Raw genomic sequence first — 22,840 nt, forward strand, 5'->3', positions numbered from 1 at the left:
TACAAACTCGACAGTGGTTCCCAATAGCCAGAAAACGGCACTTTCGATTTTTCCATCCTACAAGATCTATATAATTCTTGTCGTAAAATGGGCAAACAGTCTGAGGTGCCTGACGTCCAGGCATTCTTTTACACGTCGGTCCCTCCCTAGTCTCTGTTCCCAATGCAACTCGTCCCAAATCTTCCATCTTTCCCTCCCGCCTCTTCCCTCAGTCCCAACCCCAAGCATCGCTGAGTCTTTCTAATCTTCCTTTTCTACAGACCCATCTGACTTCTCCCCTCCTCACCAGGCCGAGCTAGGTCTCAAATTTTCCTCAGCCTCCGCTCCCCACCCTATAATCCTTTTATCACCTCCCCTCCTCACACCCGGTCTGGCTTAGTTTTGTTCCACGACTAGCCCTCCCCACCTGCCCAGCTATTTCCTCTTAAAAAGGTGACTGGAGCTAAAGACATAGTCAAGGTTAATGTTCCTTTTTCTTTATCCAACCTCTCCCAAATCAGTTAGCGTTTAGGCTCTTTTTCATCAAATATGAAAAACCCAGCCCAGTTCATGGCTTGTTTGGCAGCAACCCTGAGATGCTTTACAGCCCTAGACCCTAAAATGTCAAAAGGCCGTCTTATTCTCAATATACATTTTATTATCCAATCCGCTCCCGACATTAAATAAAACTCCAAAAATTAGATTCTGGCCCTCAAACCCCAAAACAGGACTTAATTCGCCTTCAAGGTGTATAATAATAAAGGCAGCCAAGTAGCAACGTATTTCTGAGTTGCAATTCCTTGCCTCCACTGTGAGACAAACCCCAGCCACATCTCCAGCACACAAGAACTTCCAAACGCCTGAACTGCAGCAGCCAGTCATTCCTCCAGGACCGCCTCCCCCAGAAGCTTGCTACAAGTGCTGGAAATCTGGCCACTGGGCCAAGCAATGTCCGCAGCCCAGAACTCCTCCTAAGCCGTGTCCCATCTATGGGAACCCACAGAAAATTGGAGTGTTCGACTCGCCTGGGAGCCACTCCCAGAGCCCCTAGAACTCTGGCCCAAGGCTCTCTGACTCCTTCCCAGATCTTCTTGGCTTAGCGGCTAAAGACTGACGCTGCCCAATCACCTCGGAAGCCTCCTGGACCATCGCAGACGCTTTAGGTAACTCTCACAGTGGAGGGTAAGTCCGTCCCCTTCTTAATCAATATGAAGGCTACCCACTCCACATTACCTTCTTTTCAAAGGCCTGTTTCCTTTGCCTTCATAAGTGTTGTGGGTATTGACGGCCAGGTTTCTAAACCTCTTAAAACTCCCCAACTCTGGTGCCAACTTAGACAACATTCTTTTATACACTCCTTTTTAGTTATCCCCACCTGCCCAGCTCCCTTATTAGGTCGAGACATTTTAACTAAATTATCTGCTTCCCTGACTGTTCCTGGACTACAGCCACACCTCAGCGACGCTGTTTTCCCCAGTCCAAAGCCTCCTTTGCATCCTCCTCTCGTATCCCCCCACCTTAACCCACAAGTATAGGATGCCTCTACTCCCTCCTTGGCGACTGATCATGCACCCCTTACCATCCCATTAAAACCTAATCACCCTTACCCTGCTCAACGCCAATATCCCATCCCACAGTACGCTTTAAAAGAATTAAAGCCTGTTATCACTCAACTGTTACAGCACGGCCTTTTAAAGCCTATAAACTCTTCTTACAATTCCTCCATTTTACCTGTCCTAGACCCAGACAAGACTTACAGGTTAGTTCAGGATCCGCACCTTATCAACCAAATTGTCTTGCCTGTCCACCCCATAGTGCAAAACCCATATACTCTCCTATCCTCAATACCTCCCTCCACAACCCAGTATTCTGTTCTGGATCTCAAACATGCTTTCTTTATATTCCTTTGTACCCTTCATCCCAGCCTCTCTTCACTTTCACCTGGACTGACCCTGACACCCATCAGGCTCAGCAAATTACCTAGGCTGTATTGCCACAAGGCTTCACAGACAGCCCCCATTACTTCAGTCAAGCCCAAATTTCTTCCTCATCTGTTACCTATCTCGGCATAATTCTCATAAAAACACACATGCTCTCCCTGCTGATCATGTCTGGCTAATCTCCCAAACCCCAATCCCTTCTACAAAACAACTCCTTTCCTTCCTAGGCATGGTTAGTGTGGTCAGAATTCTTACACAAGAGCCAGGACTGCGTCCTGTAGCCTTTCTGTCCAAACAACTTGACCTTACTGTTTTAGCCTAGGTCTCATGTCTGCGTGCAGTGGCTGCCGCTGCTTTAATACTTTGAGGCCCTAAAAATCACAAACTGTGCTCAACTCACTCTCTACAGTTCTCATAACTTCCAAAATCTATTTTCTTCCTCCCACCTGACACTGCTCCCTGGCTCCTTCAGCTATACTCACTCTTTGTTGAGTCTCCCACAATTACGATTGTTTCTGGCCTGGACTTCAATCCGGCCTCCCACATTATTCCTGATACCACACCTGACCCCCATGACTGTATCTCTCTGATCCATCTGACATTTACCCCATTTCCCCATATTCTTTCCTGTTCCTCACCCTTAACATACTTGGTTTATTGATGGCAGTTCCACCAGGCCTAATCGCCACTCACCAGCAAACGCAGGCTATGCTATAGTATCTTCCACATCTATCATTGAGACTACCACTCTGCCTCCCTCCACTACCTCTCAGCAAGCCGAACTAGTTGCCTTAACTTGGGCCCTCACTCTTGCAAAATGACTACGCATCAATATTTATACTGACTCTAAATATGCCTTCCACATCCTGTACCACCATGCTGTTATACGGGCTGAAAGAGGTTTCCTCACTACGTAAGGGTCCTCCATCATTAATGCCTCTTTAATGAAAACGCTTCTCAAAGCCACTTTACTTCCAAAGGAAGCTGGAGTCATTCACTGCAAGGGCCATCGAAAGGCATCAGATCCCATTGCTCAAGACAATGCTTATGTTGGTAAGTTAGCTAAAAAAGCAGTTAGTGTTCCAACTTCTGTCCCTCACGGTCAGTTTTTCTCCTTCACATTGGTCATTCCCACCTACTCCCCCGCTGAAACTTCCACCTATCAATCTCTTCCCACACAAGGCAAATGGTTCTTAGACCAAGGAAAATATCTCCTTCCAGCCTGACAGGCCCATTCTATTCTGTCATCATTTCCTAACCTCTTCCATGTAGGTTACAAACCGCTAGCCTGCCTCTTAGAACCTCTCATTTCCTTTCCATCATGGAAATCTATCCTCAAGGACATCACTTCTCAGTGATCCATCTGCTATTCTACTACCCTTCAGGGATTGTTCAGGCCCCCTCCCTTTCCTACACATCAAGCTTAGGGATTTGCCCCCACCCAGGACTGGCAAATTGACTTTACTCACATGCCTGGAGTCAGGAAATTAAAATACCTCTTGGTCTGGGTAGACATTTTCACTGGATAGGTAGAGGCCTTTCCCACAGGGTCTGAAAAGGCCACCGTGGTCATTTCTTCCCTTCTGTCAGACATAATTCCTCGGTTTAGCCTTCCCACCTCTATACAGTCTGATAATGGACCGGCCTTTACTAGTCAAATCACCCAAGCAGTTTCTCAGGCTCTTGGTATTCAGTGAGATCTTCATACCCCTCACAGTCTTCAATCTTCAAGAAAGGTAGAACGGACTAACGGTCTTTTAAAAACACACCTCACCAAGCTCAGCCACCAACTTAAAAAGGACTGGACAATACTTTTACCACTTGCCTTCTCAGAATTCAGGCCTGTCCTTGGAATGCTACCGGGTACAGCCCATTGAAGCTCCTGTATAGATGCTCCTTTTTATTAGGCTCCAGTCTCATTCCAGACACCAGACCAACTTGCACTGTGCCCCAAAAAACTTGTCATCCCTACTATCTTCTGTCTAGTCATACTCCTATCCACCGTTCTCAACTACTCCTAAATGCCCGGCTCTTGTTTACATTGCCCATTTACACTGTTTCTCCAAGCCATCACAGCTGGTATCTCCTGCTGCTATCCCCCACTCTTAACTGCCTCTTAAAGTAAAGAAATAATCTTTGCTGGCAGGGCTATGCTGAACCCCCTTGGGCACTCTCTAATTGGATGTCCTGGGTCCTTCCAATTCTTAGTACTTTAATACCTGTTTTTCTCCTTCTCTTATTCGGACCTTTTGTCTTCTGTTTAGTTTTTCAATTCATACAAAACCGCATCCAGGCCATCACCAATCATTCCATACGACAAATCCTCCTTCTAACAACCCCACAATATTGCCTCTTACCACAAAATCTTCCTTCAGCTTAATCTCTGCCACTCTAGGTTCCCATGCCGCCCCAATCCCACTTGAAGCAGCCCTGAGAAACATCACCCATTATCTCTCCATACCACCCCACAAAAATTTTCACCGCCCCAACACTTCAACACTATTTTGTTTTATTTTTCTTATTAATATAAGAAGACAGGAATGTCAGGCCTCTGAGCCGAAGCTAAGCCACCACGTACACATCCATATAGCTGGTTCCTGCAGTAACTGAAGACATTCCACCACAAAAGAAGTGAAAATGGCCTGTTCCTGCCTTAACTGATGACATTACCTTGTGAAATTCCTTTTCCTGGCACATCCTGCCTCAAAAGCTCCCCCACTGAGCACCTTGTGACCCCCACCCTTGCCTGCCAGAGAACAACCCCCTTTGACTGTAATTTTCCTTTACCTACTCAAATCCTATAAAACGGCCCCACCCTTATCTCCCTTCGCTGACTCTCTTTTCAGACTCAGCCCGCCTGCACCCAGGTGATTAAAGCTTTATTGCTCACACAAAGCCTGTTTGGTGGTCTCTTCACACGGACGTGAGTGACATCAACAATGTATTCCACTTCTCTGGCCTGCTTTGTACTTTAACTCATCAGTATGTACCAAGCCTACACTATAATATTCTAGGGATTAGAAATAAAGTGAGGAACTGGATAAGATCACTCCTAGAGTTTACATTCTGGAGTCCTTCTTTAAAAGTACGGTGGCTGGCTGGGTGCAGTGGCTCATGCTGCTAATCCCAGCACCTTGGGAGGCTGAGGCAGGAGGATCACTTGAGCCCAGGAGTTTGAGACCAGCCTGGGCAACCTAGTGAGACCCTGTCTCTATTTTTTAAAGTTAATTATTTATTTTGAGACTGAGTCTTGCTCTATTGCCCAGGCTGGAGTGCAGTGGCACTATCTCAGCTCACTGCAAGCTCTGCCTTCTGGGTTCACATCATTCTCCTGCCTCAGCCTTCTGAGTAGCTGGGACTACAGGTGCTCACCACCAGGCCCAACTAATTTTTTGTATTTTTTTTTTTCAGTAGAGATGGGGTTTCACCGTGCTAGCCAGGATGGTCTGGATCTCCTGACTGCGTGATCCACCTCCCTCGGCCTCCCAAAGTGCTGGGATTACAGGCGTGAGCCACTGCGCCCAGTCTTTGTTTTTTGTTTTTTTTTAAAGCATGGTGGCTCATGCCTGTAATCCCAACATTTTGGGAGGCTGAGGTGGGCGGATCACTTGAGCAGCCTGGGCAACATGGCCAAACCCTGTGTCTACAAAATACAAAAATTAGCTGGGCCTGGTGGCACACGTTTGAAGTCCCAACTACTTGGGAGGATGAGTGGGAGGATGGCCTGAGCCTGGGAGGCAGAGGTAACAGTGAGCTGTGATCACACCTCTGCAAACCAGCCTGGGTGACAAGAGACAGACCCTATCTCAAAACAATACATAAATAAAGAAAAAGCAGATTTAACCCATCTGACAACGGATGAATAACCAGAATAGAAAAGGAGCTCAAACACCACTAAGGGAAAAAATCTAATAATCCAATAAAAAAATTGGCAAAAGATTTGAATAGACATTTCCCAAAAGAAGGCATACAAATTGCAAACAAGCATATGAAAAGTTGTGCATCATGATCATCAGAGAAATGCAAATCAAAACTACAATGGGATATCATCTCACCCCAGTTAAAATGGCTTATATCCAAAAGACAGTCAATAACAAATGCTGGCAAGGATGTGGAGAAAAGGAAACCTTCATATATTGTTGGTGGGAATGTGAATTAGTACAACCATTAATGAGAACAGTTTGGCAGTTCCTCAAAAAATACAAAAATAGAGCTACCATATGATCCAGCAATCCCACCGCTGGGTATATACCCAAAAGAAAGGAAATCACTATATTGAAGAGACATTTGCACTCCCATGTTCATTGCAGCACTGTTTATCTCAGATTTGGAAGCAACCTAAGTGTCCATCAACAAATGAATGGATAAAGAAAATGTGGTACGTATACACAATGGAGTACTATTCAGCCATAAAAAAGAATGACAACTTGTCATTTGCAATAACATGGATGGGACTGTAGACCATTATGTTAAGTGAAAGAAGTCAGGCACAGAAAAACAATGAATGTTCTCACCTTTTTGTGGGATGTGAAAAAACCATACAACTGAACACATGGACACAGTAGAAGGATGGTTACTAGAGGCTGAAAAGAGTAGTGGGAGGCAGGGAAGATGGCTAATGAGTACCAAAAAAAAAAAATAGTTATAAGTAATGAATAAGACCTACTATTTGAGAGCACAACAGGGTGACTATAGTTAATAACTAACTGTACAGTTTAAAGTAACTAAATGAGTATAATTGAATTATTTATAACACAAAGGATAAATGCTTGAGGGGATGGATACCTCATTCTCCATGATGTGCTTATTACACATTGCATGTCTGTATCAAAACATCTCATGTACCCATCAATATATATGCCTTCTATGTACCCACAAAAATTAGAATTTTTTTAAAAAAAAGCTGATCTAGGAAGAAGACAAAATGACACCTGTAATACCTCATATTGACCCCAGTCTTGTAAGATAATAAAAATAGAGCTTAGGATACAGTAGTGTCCCCACTTATCTGCAGAGAGTACATTCCAAGACCCCCAGTGGATGCCTGAAACCATGAATAGTACCAAACGCTATATATAAATACTATACATGCATACCTGTAACAAAGTTTAATTTATAAATTGAGATTAACAATAACTACAACAATTACAATATACTGTAATAAATAGTATGTGAATAGTCTCTTACAAAGCAGTAAAGAGCAAATATTTTTATTTTTTCTTTAATTCACTTTTTAAAAAAATACTTAGTGGACTTACTATAAGTTCTAGGGTACATGTGCACAACGTGCAGGTTTGTTACATATATGTGCCATGTTGGTGTGCTGCACCCAATTCACTCTTACAGTTGAAAATAATAGTAAATCTTGGTCAATTTTGATAGTCTCACCTGGCAAGAAAATTAAATTGTAGTCGGTTTTTTTTGTTGTTGTTGTTGAGATGGGTCTCACTCTGTTTCCTGGGCCGGAGTGCAGTGGTACAATCTTGGCTTACTGCAGCCTCCGCCTCCCAGGTTCAAGCAATTCTCCTATCTCAGTCTCCTGAGTGGCTGGGATTACAGGGGCGCGCCATCACACCTGACTAATTCTTGCATTTTTAGTGGAGACAGGGTTTCACCATGTTGGCCAGGCTGGTGTCAAACTCCTGACCTCAGGTGATCCACCCACCTCGGCCTCCCAAAGTGCTGGAATTATAGGCGTGAACCACTATGCCTGGCCTGTAGTCAGTTTTGAACATTGTCTTATCAGTATCTAAACCTTTGCATTCAGCTGATCACATATTGCAAAGGTGATTCTCAAACTATTAAGACTAAGCCTCACAATGTTTAAATCTATCCCATTAGCTATTCAGAAGCATGCTAAAAATAAAACACTGAGGCATGCAATGCCTGAAAAATACTTTGTTTATACTTCCCTTTTCCTTCTGCCTCATAGATGTGGTGCTGATCCTCATCTCCTTGGCAGGCCTCTTCTCTCTGTTTCTTAAATTCCTCAAGATGGGATCTTGGGCCTCTTCTCTTCAGCCTCTTTTCTGTGAACTCAGGTAAATTCTTGTTTTTTTTTCACCCCTCAATGCTTCAATTACCCAATCTTTACATAATTAAAGTCTCACAGATATGTGTCTCAGAGATCTACATCTTAATTCCTGTATCTACTGAGCTCAAAACCCTATTTTCCAATTGACTGCTATACTTAAACTCAAAATTTCTAAAAGTCAAATCACTTGTTCCTTCAGTAAACTTTTCCCTCTACTTAGGCTGCCTTTTTCTGTTTGATACCATATATTATCCTTTTAGAGGCTAGAAACCCCGTCATTTTTGATGCTTCACCCTCTCAATCAATCAATCCCCTGTATTCTACCCTAAAACCATATGCCATATAGCACTAACCAGCGGTAGAGCAGAGTAGTTAGGAGCTCCAAAACCATGCTACACAGGTCTGAATCTTGGATGTTACATAAAAGCTGACTTACTTTTGGGCAAGTCATTTAACCTTTCAGTCAAAATGAATACCTACTTTCTGAGATTTTGGAGAGACTAAGTTAATAAATGTAAAGGACTAAAGACAGCATCTGGTACATGTAAATACTCAATAAATATTAGTTATTAATTTTTTTATTATTAGCTAAAAGCTAAGTACTTTCGAAGGTTATCCTCTGAGAACGCAATTAGAAAAAAATCAAGAAGAGTTTAAAAAACATAAAATTTATTATATTGAGGGTTACAAAGTTATCATAAATATATATTAAAAACAATAAAATCTCCTAATTATTTTAATAAAAAATAAGAAGGGTATAAGCCGTTTGAACTAAGAGATGCTATAATAATGTATGATTAAAAAGTTTTAGGAATCTCCCAAATCCAATCAAGATGCCCTGGAGAGAAACACAGGTCAACACAACTACACTGTGATATCGAGAAAGAAAACTTCTAATAAATAAGTAGCACTGTAAATGAAGAAAGACTGTGTACCTAGAAAGAAGATGGTCTTTGTATTAGTCTGTTCTCACGCTGCTTCTATGAAAAAATACCTAAGCCTGGGTAATTTAGAAAGAAAAGAGGTTTAATTGACATGCAGTTCCACATGGCTAGGGAGGCCTCAGGAAACTTACAACCATGGCGGAAGGCACCTCTTCACAGGGCAGCAGGAGAGGGGCTGAGTGCCAACAGGGGAAATGCCAGATGGTTATAAAATCATCAGACCTCGTGAGAACTCACTCACTATGATGAGAAGCATGTGGGAAACCACCCCCTTGATTCAATCACCTCCACCTGGTCCCACCCTTGACACACAGGGATTATTACAATTCAAGGTGAGATCTGGGTGGGGACACAGAACCAAACCATAGCAGTCTTCCTTATAAGGAGTATCCAAAGACACAAAATTTGGCAGGGTGTTGCCAAGACAGTGTCCCAGGAAAAAGTTATTCCTGATTCACAAATAAGATCCTTTTCTATTGTAGAGGACTTCTCAAACTATTGTAACTGGATGATACTGGCTAGCATAATGACATACAGCTTTCCTCCTGTTCTGATTCTAAGCACATAAAATACTGTTTTAATTAAAATTTGGTTTTCCATACACATTTGGCTGGAGAATGGGCTGATCACCCAAAATGAATATTTAGCCTGCTTGATATGTATATTTTTCAATGTAAATTAATAACCCGAACACCATTTTTGGACTCCCTAAACCAGAAGTAATTCTGTTTCTTCTAAAAACTCTTTACTTCAACTATAGCACTTATTTTATTTATTTTGCCTCATTATTGTTAGTTGTTTACATGTTTATCTGTTTGACCAGACTGTAAGTACCTTCAAGTATATGACTGTTTCTTTTCTTTTCTTTTTTTCTGAGACAGGGCCTTACTCTGTTGCCCGGGCTAGTCTCAAACTCCTGGGCTCAAGTGATCTGCCTGCCTCGGCCTCCCACAGTGCTGGGATTACAAGCGTGAGCCACTACGCCCCACCTGAATATTTCTAATTCTTTTTTTGTCTTCAGTTCCCTACTGTGAAAATTTAAGTAGATTCTTAAATGTTTGATGGATAAATGACTGGATGAATAGCATCATGTGATTATTCTCTTCCCAAGACTGAAAAGTAAACACCAAGATTGTACGTACCTTATTCTTTTCATTTTGAATAATTTCTAATAGCTGGTCTATGTGCCCTTCTTCTATGCATCTTTGCCCAGCTAACTGAAATAGGCCAAAATCCTCTTCTTTAAAGTCTTGCTCTTCTAGGATTTGCTGGCAAAAAAGCCCCCAAAAAACAAAAGAACAAATGTGTACGTAAATAAAAATTAAATACAGTAACTTCTTGACTTATCTATGAAAAAAGGAAATCTGTTTAAATTCTAGGTAAATGTAACGTAAATAACACATGTATCAAAATTAGGATTACCCTAATAAATACTTTAATAAATGACCTTGAAATCTACTGTACCAGTGAAACCTATGAAAAGGATCAGGATTAAAATGTAAAAGGTTATTTAGATAAGTATGTCACCTGGAGAAATAATCCAATCTGCCTCCCCCACTCACGTTCTTTACAGGTCAAAAAAAGCAAGGATTAAAGAAGATAAACAATTTGAGTGACCACAAATATAATTAAAAACCATCTGTGCCTTTCCCATATTTTGAAAGGTATTTAATTTTACAAAAATTAAAAAAATACTTACACATCTCTTTATTATAGACTGAAGTTCCTCTACAGCCATTCCTATTTCTCCCAGTTTCGACGCTAAAATCTACAAATACAAAACACACTGTTAAATATCCGTGATATTACATTTAAGTATTCAAAAGTTATGTTTCAGTGTGATAAATTATTAGTAAATACAATAAAGAAAATGGAAAGTTTTTGTTGTTGTGTTTTTTGGTCCAATAGCATGCTAGGAGAAAATGTAAAGTTCTAAGGTTGAAATGTTATTACTGAATCTTAGTATGTTTGTCTAAGAAAATAAAGTGTTTTTTTAGAAGCCCTTATTGCATCTTTTAAGTTTTCTAGGAGCACAGTTTTGAAAGCTATTTTGAAGGAAAAGAAGAAAAAACTCTCGAGTACTCCCAAGAGGCGAGGCAAATACGAACTAAAGGGCTTTTAAAAAGCAAAGTACTTCTTTTATGAAAAAAAAATTCCAAAAGGTGGACCTGAAATCAAAATTCTAATCATTAGGGGATTTTTTAATGTCTCACCTCACAAAAATTGGGGTGCAACACAAGTTTATCTATAGGGGGTGAAGATTCAGATGCCCTCCATCCCATTTCTCTCTAGGAGTTGCAGTACCCAAAGTGATCAATGCAGCTAGTGAAATCACTGTATCACACGGAGACAAGGCAACGGCGGCCTTCAGGAGGAGACCATCGCTTCTCCCGGAGGCAAGGCTCAGCCCCAAACCCTCAGTAGTGGCGCGGGTCAGCCCGGTTCTCAGCGCAGCGCGCTACAAGGCGAACAACACCCCAGCGCGCGTGCGGGCGGCATCAGAGGAAGCCATGTCTTCCGATTCCTGCTCGCCTAGGTGTGCAGGCTCCACCACCTCGCGTGGCCTAGTCGGCCCGCGGCACCAAGTCCGCCGCGGCTCACGGCCAACCGCGAGCCCTGGCCACCCCGAACCTCTCCACTACTCCACTTACCGGCCAGATCTCTCGCCTCTCCCAGCCGCCTCCACCTCCTCCGGCCACTTAGCCCGCTCTTCTGGCCCCGCCCCACGCCAGCGGGGTCCGCCTCGCGCTACGCGTAGGAAGGCGGGGCCTCGGGGCGAGACGCCGGAGCTAGTCCCGGTTCCGCAGACTACTCTCCCCCATGGCGGACTGTACCGGGCCGGGTTCTGCCGGCCGCAAGGCCGGGGTTCCTCGCCGCTCTCGAAAAGCCGCAGGTAGGAGCAAGGATGTCTTCTCACTTTGGGACCCTGAAAGCTGGACCCCGATCTCGAGTTCTAAACCGAAGCGCACGGGCGCTCCTGAAAGGCTGCTTCAGGGGAGGGGTCCTCCCAGGTAGAGAAGGCCGAAAGCTTCCCACCGCCGTCCGCTCCCCCTGGGAAAGATCTCCTGGCCGGCCCTCACCCCTTTACGCCAGTGTTGCAAGATTTCCCTCACGCGGGCCGTGGCCCCAGCCTCTGAGAGAAAGTACAGTGGAGGCGCCGGGAACCCAGGCCTAGGGTCCCCGGGGTTCGGGGCAAGTGACTAGGGCAGCGTTGGCAGCTGGTCTTGAACCTAGGACCGGTCCTCCTTTCCAGATTGCTTGGGTGCTAGGTTCTTTGAGGTGCCGGACTCCCCTCTTCTCCCAAAGAGGTCGTTTGGCAGACGGAGAGAGAGGTTTCCCTAAAAAGTACCCAGATCTCAGATTTTCAGGAATGATTAATTAAGCAACTGTGATACAGAAGAAAATTCAATCCCCAAAGAGATACATTTTAACCAAGAAAAATTAGACAGTAATCAATTTGCAAAAACAAATTGCTTGCCCTTCCTATTTCATTTTGATTTACACACGATTGGACATAAAATAGGTGGAAAAGAAAAATTGGTCTAGTTTGTTATTTGTGTAGGAATCTATCTTGTACCTAATGTGTTTGTGTAGGCCTGACCTACTGCCACCATGTGTAGCTTAACTGCGGGGATGCATTTTGAGAAATGCGTTGTTAAGCGATTTCATCCTTGTGTGACCATCATAGAGTGCACTTACACAAACTTAGATGGTATAGCCTACTTACACACTAGGCTATATGGTACAGCCTATTGTTCCCAGGCTGCAAACCTGTTACTGTACTAAGTACTGTAGGCAATTGTATATCTAAACATAGAAAAGGTACGGTAAAAATACAGTATTTTAGTCTTATGAGACCACTGTCTGTATGCTGTCCGTCGTTTACGAAATGTCATTATGTGGCACATGACTGTATTTTTGTTGTAGGTACTAAACAGACAACTACTTTGAAACAAGAAGATGCTTCTAAAAGGTATGACAGCTACATGGACAACTACAATGGCATATCTACTTATCTCATATTACTTGTACCAATTTTAAAACTAATAGTTACCTTTTTTTATTTTTAGAGAAAATTACCATGAGAGGGAAGGGAAAGATCTGGGAAGGCCTATAAATTCTCACATAGACTGTTAACATTCCTCTACTCCAGGCTTTAAGAAAACCAAACTAAGCACTCAGACTGCTAGTGAAGGCGTGAGTGTCTGTAGAAGGTGTTTGTTTTTCACCACTTCAGGTACACTCCCCTTTTATTGCTTTATATGCCAGAGACTCACTCTCCAAGTTTCTCTGTCACTCCAAGAAACCTGTTCTGTTCTTTGTTACATCAAGTCCAGATTTTCATCAAAAAGCTGTCCTGGCCGGGCACAGTGGCTCACGTCTGTAATCCCAGCACTTTGGGAGGCCGAGGCGGGTGGATTATGAGGTCAGGAGATCGAGACCATCCTGGCTAACACGATGAAACCCCCTCTCTACTAAAAATACAAAAAATTAGCCGGGCATGGTGGCAGGCGTCTGTGGTCCCAGCTACTCGGTAGGCTGAGGCAGGAGAATGGCATGAACCCAGGAGGTGGAGCTTGCGGTGAGCTGAGATCGCGCCACTGCACTCCAGCCTGGGCAACAGAGTGAGACTCTGTCTCAAAAAAAGAAAAAAAGCTGTCTTGTACTAGTTCTGGTTCTCAAAAGGCAAGATATTACCACATATCACACAAAGTTTTAGAAGAGGAATAGAATGTGAAGGGTATTAAAAGTATATGTAGCTATGATTTTCATTTTGTGAAGACTTATTAATCTTATATTGACTTTGGTCTTAATTTACTCATTCTTTCAAAAATTATTTACTGAGTATAAGATATGCCAGACCTGTGTTAGGCTCTGAAGATATGGTGAACAGAATAGACACAATTCTTGTCTAGTGGAACAGAGGAATAAATAATAATTAGTTAATTAACATAAACACATAATTACAAATTGTGATAAGCACTATGAAGGAAAAGGCTGTGATGTTACGAGAAAGAATAATCAAGTCTAATTTAGTTGGAAGTGGGTGGCAAGGAGGTTAGTTTTGAGTTTTCAGGGAAAGCCTTATGCTGAGACCTGCATGCTAAGTAGACATTAACCAAAGAGTATATAAAGATTTCTGTATGTGCAGTGCAAAAAGTAGCTTGTTTCCTTTTTGAAAAGTATTGGATCAAAAGTAACAGCATTAGAAAATAGAAATTTGGCCGGATATGGTGGCTTATGCCGGTGATCCCAGCACTTTGGGAGGCTAAGGTGGGAGTATTACTTGAGGCCAGGAGCTTGAGACCCGTCTAAGCAGCATAGTGAGACCTTGTCTCTACAACTAAAAAGAAATATTTTTATTCAAAAAAATTTTTTAAATATGTTTAAATTTAAGTGGCAAAATAGTGAGTTAGGTTAGTGTTGTATTTTAAAAAATGGAATATTGGACATGAAGCTTATAAGTAGATTAACTTTCTCTTTCAAATTTTAGGAAAGCAGAACTAGAAGCAGCTGTGAGAAAGAAGATTGAATTTGAAAGAAAAGCTCTACATATTGTTGAACAGCTTTTAGAAGAGAATATTACAGAAGAGTTCCTAATGGAGTGTGTATGTGTTGACAAATTATTAGTTTTGTAGTATAACATCTTTACATCTGTGCAACATGAAACTTCTTTGCATTATTAAAATCTTTGAATTTGTTCTCAGTCATTAGATGCAGATAACAATCTATATAATTCATGCATTTTAAAATAAACAACTATCATGCATTCCTTGTATAATGACTTTAAAATGCACTAATGAAAAATAACAAGTACATAACAAGGTGATGACAGGTAATGTATATTTCAAAATTAATAAGAGTGGATTTCAAATATTCTCACCATAAAGGATAAATATGTGAGGTGATGGATATGTTAATTAGCCTGATTTGGTCAACATATACATGTGTTAAAACATCACATACTACCCCACAAATATATACAATTATTATTGTCAATTAAAAAGCAAAAAGAGGCCAGGCACAATGGTTCATGCCTGTAATCCCAGCACTTTGGGAGGCCAAGGTGGTTGGATCACTTGAGGTCAGGAGTTTGGGACCAGCCTAGCCAACGTGGTGAAACCCTGTTTCTACTAAAAATACAAAATTAGGCAGGTGTGGCTCATGCCTGTAATCCCAGCTGCTCGGGAGGCTGAGGCATGAGAATCACCTGAACTCAGGAGGCAGAGGTTGCAGTGAGCTGAGATCACGCCACTGCACTCCAGCCTGGGCAACAAGAGCTAGAATCTGTCTCAAAACAAATAAATAAATAATAAATGGAAAAAAAGAAAAATGAGGATGGGGGAGAAAAAAAAAAAGAAAAAGCAAGTATATTTTGCCCTTAGTTGTAGTTCTTTTAACCAGTCTGCTAATATCACTTGATTTTCTTCAGTTTGTTCTATGATTGCAATTCCAGTTTTCTATATTCTGTGTTGTATGATTTTAAGTAACAGAAGAATATTATTTTTGTCAATGTAATTTCATCAATTTTCATATTTCAAAAACCTGAAATACAGATCATTTATGACTATAAAACAGGAGAATTAAGTTCCACATTAAATTGTTTTTTTTTTTTTTGAGATGGAATCTGTTGCCCAGTCTGGAGTGCAGTGGTGCAGTCTCGGCTCTGCAAGCTCTGCCTCCCAGGTTCATGCCGTTCTCCTACTTCAGCCTCCCGAGTAGCTGGACCTACAGGAACTCACCATCAGGCCCGGCTAATTTTTTTGTATTTTTGGTAGAGATGGGGTTTCACCGTGTTAGCCAGGATGGTCTCGATCTCCTGATCTCGTGATCCGTCCGCCTCGGCCTCCCAGAGTGCTGGGCTTACAGGCGTGAGCCACCACACCCGGCCCACATTAAATTTTTTTAGGCCAAGCAGGATGGCTCATACCTGTAATCCCAGCACTTTGGGAAGCCAAGGCCGTAGGATTGCTTGAGCCCAGGAGTTTGAGACCAGTCTGGACAACACAGTGAGACCCTGTCTAAATAAAAATTTGAGAATAAAAAAATTTTTAAACAGCTTCACTACATTAAAATTTTGAATGGAAATTTCTTTTATATTCTTGTAATCCTTAAGAGGGCAAATGAAAACTCAAAGCTTCTATTACAAAAACACTTCTTAGTATAGTTCATAGATCTTTTTCTACAACAGGAATATGAACATGACAAGTCATATTTTTATTGACACAGGTAACTGCATCAGTATCTGCATATATGATGACACCAGAAAAGACAAAAGCAAATATGCTTCATTTGAAACATAAAACTTATATCACTCTCAATAAAAAGTATTTCAGTCCCTGTGAAAACAGAAAAATTTGTTAAAAGATCTCAAAGTTAAGAACAAGAATCAAGATTATTTGAACATGAAGATGTCAAAGGAAACTATTTGATGTTAGCTTATAACCATCACCTCACCACTCTGTACAGATTTTTCAGAAGTGGGAAAATTTTGCACAGACTGTTCAGGAGTCACAATGACACTTTTGAAATACATTGTTGTTAAAGATTATGCTTTAAAAAATAGGTAAAATTATATTTTATTACTTTGTTATTTAGTTAATTTTTTAAATGTTTTTTTAAAAATAAAAGATACTGTTGTCATTTAGCTTGTGTATAGCTATAGCATCACTTCTTCCTCATGCCTCAGAATTATTTCACTTAACTATATAATCTACAAAGATGCAGAGACTACTGTGGCAGACTTTTTTTTAATAACAACTTTTTTTCGAATGCTTACTATATGTTGAGCACTTCTCTAAGTGATTTTGCTTTATTTTCTCCTCTAATTCTAACCTCTTAACTTATCTAACTTATGAGGGAGGTATTATTGCTATCCCTGTGTTTTCAGGTAAGATCGATGAGTCTTACAGAGCTGATAAATGAACTTTTCTATTAAAGTAGGAGGAAATAACCCTCTCATTTCATTTTAGGGGAAGTTCATTACACCTGCTCACTACAGCGATGTCGTGGATGAACGTTCTATTGTCAAACTCTGTGGTTATCCTTTATGTCAGAAGAAGCTGGGAATTGTAAGTAACTCATTTTTTTTCTTAAATATAGGCTTTTATTATTTTCATTTAGCAAAATACTTTGTTGTAAGAATAAGAAATGAAACCTAAGGTCATGAACTAAAGGCATGGATTGGCCAATGATATGATATGTAGATTACTTAATCTTGTAACAGAAGTTTCATGTTTATTATTTGGATTCTTTTGTAAGCTGTACTTTCTTTTCTTTAGGTACCAAAACAGAAATATAAAATTTCTACCAAGACCAATAAAGTCTATGATATTACTGAAAGAAAGGTGAGTTTAAAGGCTTTCATCGTGGCAATTAATTGTTTTTCTTTACTAACCACTATCCTAACAAGGAATGGCAATTAATTTTTGATGATATTAAATAGGATTCTAAAAGAAACTGTTTAAAATCTTACTGGTTAGAAAATAGTGGTGTTAAAAGTTTGGTTTTATTTGTAAATATTTCAGTCAAGGTATTAAAAATTGTTTTGCTTAAGCTTCAATTAAGACTTTAACATTTAAAAGTTAAAAGTGCATAGTGGCACAAATCTAGGCAAATAAATCATGGAACAGAATAGAGAGTCAGTAACAGACTAAACACATATGTAGACACTTGATATATGACAGCAGGAGTATTGTAGATCAGTAGAGAAAGGATGGATTTTTCAATAAATTATACTGGCACAATTAGTTATGCAAATAGAAAAAAATGAAAATTGATGCCTATCTCAGTCTGTATACACAGATCAATTTTAGGTAGATTAAAGACATAAATGTAAAAGGTAGATTCTTTTTGAAGACACTATGGGAGAGGCCGGGCATGGTGGCTCACACCTGTAATCCTAGCACTTTGGGAGGCCAAGGTGGGCAGATTACCTGAGCTCAAGGAGTTGGAGGCCAGCCTGGGCAATGGCGAAACCCTGTCTCTACAAAGTAAAGTACAAAAATCAGCCAAATGTGCTGGTACGCATCTGTAGTCCCAGCTACTTAGGAAGCTGAGACACATGAATCGCTTGAACCTGGGAGGCAGAGGTTACAGTGAGCCAAGATCATGCCACTGCACTCCAGCCTGGGCAACAGAGCGAGGCACTGTCTTCAAAAAAAAAAAAAAGACAATAGGCCGGTGCCGTGGCTCAAGCCTGTAATCCCAGCACTTTGGGAGGCTGAGGCGGGCGGATCATGAGGTCAGGAGATCGAGACCATCCTGGGTAACATGGTGAAACCCCATCTGTACTAAAAAATACAAAAAATTAGCCAGGCGTGGTGGCGGGCTCCTGTAGTCCCAGCTACTCAGGAGGCTGAGGCAGGAGAATGGCATGAGCCTGGGAGGCAGAGCTTGCAGTGAGCCGAGATCGCACCACTGCACTCTGGCCTGGGCGACAGAGCGAGACTTCATCTCAAAAAAAAAAAAAAAAGAAAGAGAGAAAAAAACTTTGGGAAGATATAAATTTGGGGTAGAGAGACTTTATAAAATAAGATGGAAAATTTTAGGCCAAAGAGGAGAAACTGATAAACATTTCTATATTAAAATGTTAAATTTTTGTTCATCAGAAGTTTCAAAAAAAAGAATGAAAAGAGAAGCCACAAAGCAGAATGTTATTATTTCATGTAACTGACCATAGAATCATATCTAGAATATATCATCATAAGAAAAAGACACACAAACTAATAGAAAAATTTACACAAGGAACTTGAATGGCTAATAAACATATGAAAAGATGCTCAATATTATCAGTAATCAGAGAAATAGCAAATAAAAGCACATTGAGTTATGTTTTCACAGCCTACAAAATGGCCAATATTAGGAAATCTTTTTGCAACTAGTGGGAATCAAAATTGGTGCAACCTTTTTGAGAAATGGTTTGGCACTTGTCTGGTGAAGTCTTTGCATATTCTCTGTAATTAACCCTTCTATTCCTTGGTATAAACCCTAATAAAATTATTACACATGTGCACCAGCATGTATATATAAAAATGTTTATAGCTGGATAAACAATGTGGTATATACACACAATGGAATATTAGCCTTAAAAAAAGGAAAGAAATTCTGACACATGCTACAAGGTGGATGAACCTTGAAAATAATATGCTAAGTGAAATAAGCCAGCACAAAAGGACAAATACTATATGCTTTCACTTACATGAGGTACCTAGAGAAGTCAAATTACTAGAGACAGAAAGTAGAATGATCATTAAGAGAGGTGGGAATGGGAAGTTAGTGTATAGGGTTTCAGTTTTGTAAGATAAAAAGAGTTCTAAAGATGAATGGTGGTAATAGTTACACAACAGTGTGAAGGCACTTAATGCCACTGTGCTGACTTAAAAATGGTTATGATGATAAATTTTATATGATGTATATTTTACCACAATTTTAAACATTTTTTAATTGCAAAAAAGGTTTATAGTAACATTGTAGTGATAGCAAAAAAATTGAAAACAACTCAATTGTCTATAAATGGTAAAGTGTAATACACTAACACAATGGAATGTAGTACACAGTGAAAATTTATAAGCTACAACTACTTGAATGAATCTTAAAAACATAATTTTAGACAAAAGAAGTAGCAAGGTACGGTGGCTCACACCTATAATTCTAGCATTTTGGGAGGCCAGGGAGAGAAGATTGAGACCAGCCTGGGCAACAAATCGAGACCCCATCTCCACAAAAAAATAAAATAGCCGAGTGTGGTGGCACGCCTGTAGTCCAAGCTACTCAAGAGGCTGAGACTGGAGGATTGTTTGAGCCCACGAGTTTGAGGCTACAGTGAATCAGATCCTGTCCCTAAAAAAAAAAAAATTTAATAAGTGAATGAAGTAAGATAAGAATGTATAACAGCATTATTCCATTCAAAAAAATGTTTAAAAATAGGAAAAACTGAATTTTTTTTTTTTTTTTTTTTTTTTGAGATGGAGTCTCGCTCTGTCGCCCAGGCTGGAGTGCAGTGGCCGGATCTCAGCTCACTGCAAGCTCCGCCTCCCGGGTTCACGCCATTCTCCGGCCTCAGCCTCCCGAGTAGCTGGGACTACAGGCGCCCGCCACCTCGCCCGGCTAGTTTTTTTTTTTGTATTTCGTAATAGAGACGGGGTTTCACCGTGTTAGCCAGGATGGTCTCGATCTCCTGACCTCGTGATCCGCCCGTCTCGGCCTCCCAAAGTGCTGGGATTACAGGTTTGAGCCACCGCAAACTGAATATTTTTAATAGGGTTATGTACACAGGTGCTAAAACTGAAGGGAAATGAGGAAATGATTAACATCAAATATATGATAGTGCTTACTTCTGGGGAACGTGGAGGGCGATGCAGTTGGGAAGGCACATAGAGGCCTTCAAAGGTTCAGTATGTTATGTCTTACTTTGGGTGGTAGATCTATAGGTTTCCATTTTATTCTTTGAACTATACATTTATGTTTTATACTCTCAACTGTATGTAGGTAATGTTTCACAATAAGAAAAAAACTGGATTTATAATGTTCTTTTCAGTCTTTTTGCAGCAATTTTTGTTATCAAGCATCTAAGTTTTTTGAAGCACAAATTCCCAAAACTCCAGTATGGGTTCGAGAAGAAGAGAGGTAATTTAAGTCATTGTGTATACACATTTGTTCATATATTCTATTCTAATAATTTGTTTCTGCTTTTTGAGATTAGCTGAGAGTAGGTCTAGTTTTCTGTAAAAAGTGACCATTTTATACACTTTAATTATGGGGAAATGGTTATATTTTAAGCATAGCTATTAAGGATTTTACACTTAAAATCAGAAAATGCATACATACAAATGTTATTTGTTTGTTGTTTTAGCTTTAATTGCTAAATCAGAACTTTAACTCCGGTGCCCTGTGATGCTAGTTATGTCTGTGAATCCTGTTAATATGATAATCCTGGAGGAAGAATGTTACATTTTTTCAGAAGTTACTGGGTCTTAGGATCCAAGTGAACTCTGCTGTGAGGAAGGTTAAAAAGTTCAGGTTCATTTACTCTTTATAAAAATCAATACACTATTTTATCAATTTAAAGACAGACAATTAAAAAGTAATTTTTTTTTTTTTTGTACAAAAAGTTTATGAGCAATGCTGGAGTTTAGCCTCTTGGGAAATGATTTAAATACTTGCAATGTTTTACCAGGTGCTAAAGTCAAGAAAATTTTATTATTAAGGGTGAAATGGCATGATAATATAAAGGTAACAAGTTATTGTTACAACTGCATTGCCTAGAAATTCCAATCAAAGGCTTAATGAGATAATGCCCAAAATAAATTCATGTTTGAAAGAGTGTATCATAACAACACAAGGCAGTGTTACTTGTCGTAAGATAGGAACTATGCTAAATAAACTAATGGCCTAAACATAATGAGATGCAGGTTAACTAAAAAGCTCTGACTCAAAAAAAAAAAAAAAAAAAAGCCGAAAACCTTGAAGTCTTTTCTGATGCGTAAGGCGATATAACACCACTCTCAATTCAAATAACATCATTTATGCTGATGACAGCACGTGTGATGGCAGACACCTCTGCCTGCCAATCCAATCCTGTGTGGTTTAGGATATGGAAAATGTGACACTGTGGCGCCCTTGATAATTGGGTTAAACGTAATGAAGACTAAATTGTTCATCATTTCACCACCAGCCTGTCAGCCTTCTTGTTGGGAAAATAAAAGATTGGCATTGTTCAACATGACTGGGAAGCTAAGAGTATTTTTTACTTATTCTTTTTCTCCTTTCTTAATATTTCTGTCACTAGAGCTGCCCATTACTTCCCCAGTCCTCTGAGAGCAACATATTTTATTCCCCACTGAAACCAGTGTTTCCTCAAGTTATCCTTAACTTTGCTTCCAAAGAGATTTTCTCTACATCTTAAATTTAACCCTTTGTGCCATCCTCATTATCTACCTCAACTGTTTCAAAACCATTTACCAAACTACCTTTCCTGCCATCTCTGTTTTCTTCAAGCATAGGTATTGGTACTTCCTTTAGCTAATTTAAAACAAGTCTTCCAGCCTGGTGTAGTGGTTCATGCCTGTAATCTCAACACTTTAGGAGGCCAAGGTGGGCGGATCACTTGAGCTTAGGAGTTTGAGACCAGCCTGGCCAATATGGTGATACCCCGTCTCTACTAAAAATATAAAATTTAATTGGGTGTGGTGGCAGGCGTTTGTAATCCCAGCTACTCGGGAGGCTGAGGCAGGAGAATCACTTGAACCTGGGAGGTGGAGGTTGCAGTGAGCCAAGATCATATTGCTGAACTCTAGCCTGGGCCACAGAGTGAGACTCTCAAAAATTAGATAAATAAATAAAATGAAGTAAAACAGGTCTTCCTCTAACCTTTTCCTAAAATCTTACCGTCCTATATTCAGAATGCTCACTTTTCCCCAAAACTTGAAGCCCTTTCACTTTATATTTGCAGTTCTTGAAATTCTACCTTAGCTATATACCCTTCACTACCTCACTAAAAAAGAAAGATGAAAATGTCCTTTGTGCCAGGCACGGTGGCTCATGCCTGTAATCCCAGCACTTTGGGAGGCTGAGGCGGGCAGATCACGAGGTCAAGAGATCGAAACCATCCTGGCCAACATGGTGAAACCCGTCTCTACTAAAAATACAAAAATTAGCTGGGCTTGGTGACACGTGCCGGTAGTCCCAGCTACTCAGGAGGTTGAGGTAGGAGAATTGCTTGAACCTGGGAGGCAGAGGTTGCAGTGAGCCGAGATCCTGCCACTGCACTCCAGCCTGGTGACAGAGCCAGACTCTGTCTCAAAAAACAAAAACAGGCCGGGTGCGGTGGCTCACGCCTGTAATCCCAGCACTTTGGGAGGCCGAGGCGAGCGGATCACGAGGTCAGGAGATCGAGACCATCCTGGCTAACACAGTGAAACCCCGTCTCTACTAAAAATGCA

The 22,840-nt window shown here is 40.7% G+C and overlaps 2 protein-coding genes across 3 annotated transcripts in view; one reads left to right on the plus strand and one right to left on the minus strand.

Moving 5' to 3' along the window:
* Window positions 1-11,622, minus strand: part of GLMN (glomulin, FKBP associated protein) — a 55,757-nt gene extending 44,135 nt beyond the window's left edge. For both annotated transcript variants that reach the window (XM_011974461.1, XM_011974460.1), the window contains exons 1-3: window positions 11,549-11,622; window positions 10,597-10,665; window positions 10,040-10,165 (exon numbers count right to left, since the gene is read on the minus strand). In XM_011974461.1, coding sequence (XP_011829851.1) covers window positions 10,040-10,165; window positions 10,597-10,635 — 165 coding nt within the window. In that variant the 5' untranslated portion in view covers window positions 10,636-10,665; window positions 11,549-11,622. The remainder of the gene's footprint in view (window positions 1-10,039; window positions 10,166-10,596; window positions 10,666-11,548) is intronic.
* Window positions 11,589-22,840, plus strand: part of RPAP2 (RNA polymerase II associated protein 2) — an 89,068-nt gene continuing 77,816 nt past the window's right edge. The window contains exons 1-6 of the mRNA XM_011974459.1: window positions 11,589-11,790; window positions 12,825-12,870; window positions 14,392-14,506; window positions 16,871-16,969; window positions 17,180-17,245; window positions 20,437-20,525. Coding sequence (XP_011829849.1) covers window positions 11,718-11,790; window positions 12,825-12,870; window positions 14,392-14,506; window positions 16,871-16,969; window positions 17,180-17,245; window positions 20,437-20,525 — 488 coding nt within the window. The 5' untranslated portion in view covers window positions 11,589-11,717. The remainder of the gene's footprint in view (window positions 11,791-12,824; window positions 12,871-14,391; window positions 14,507-16,870; window positions 16,970-17,179; window positions 17,246-20,436; window positions 20,526-22,840) is intronic.

This window comes from Mandrillus leucophaeus, unplaced genomic scaffold, assembly GCF_000951045.1.
Source record: "Mandrillus leucophaeus isolate KB7577 unplaced genomic scaffold, Mleu.le_1.0 Scaffold1457, whole genome shotgun sequence".
Lineage (NCBI taxonomy): Eukaryota > Metazoa > Chordata > Mammalia > Primates > Cercopithecidae > Mandrillus > Mandrillus leucophaeus.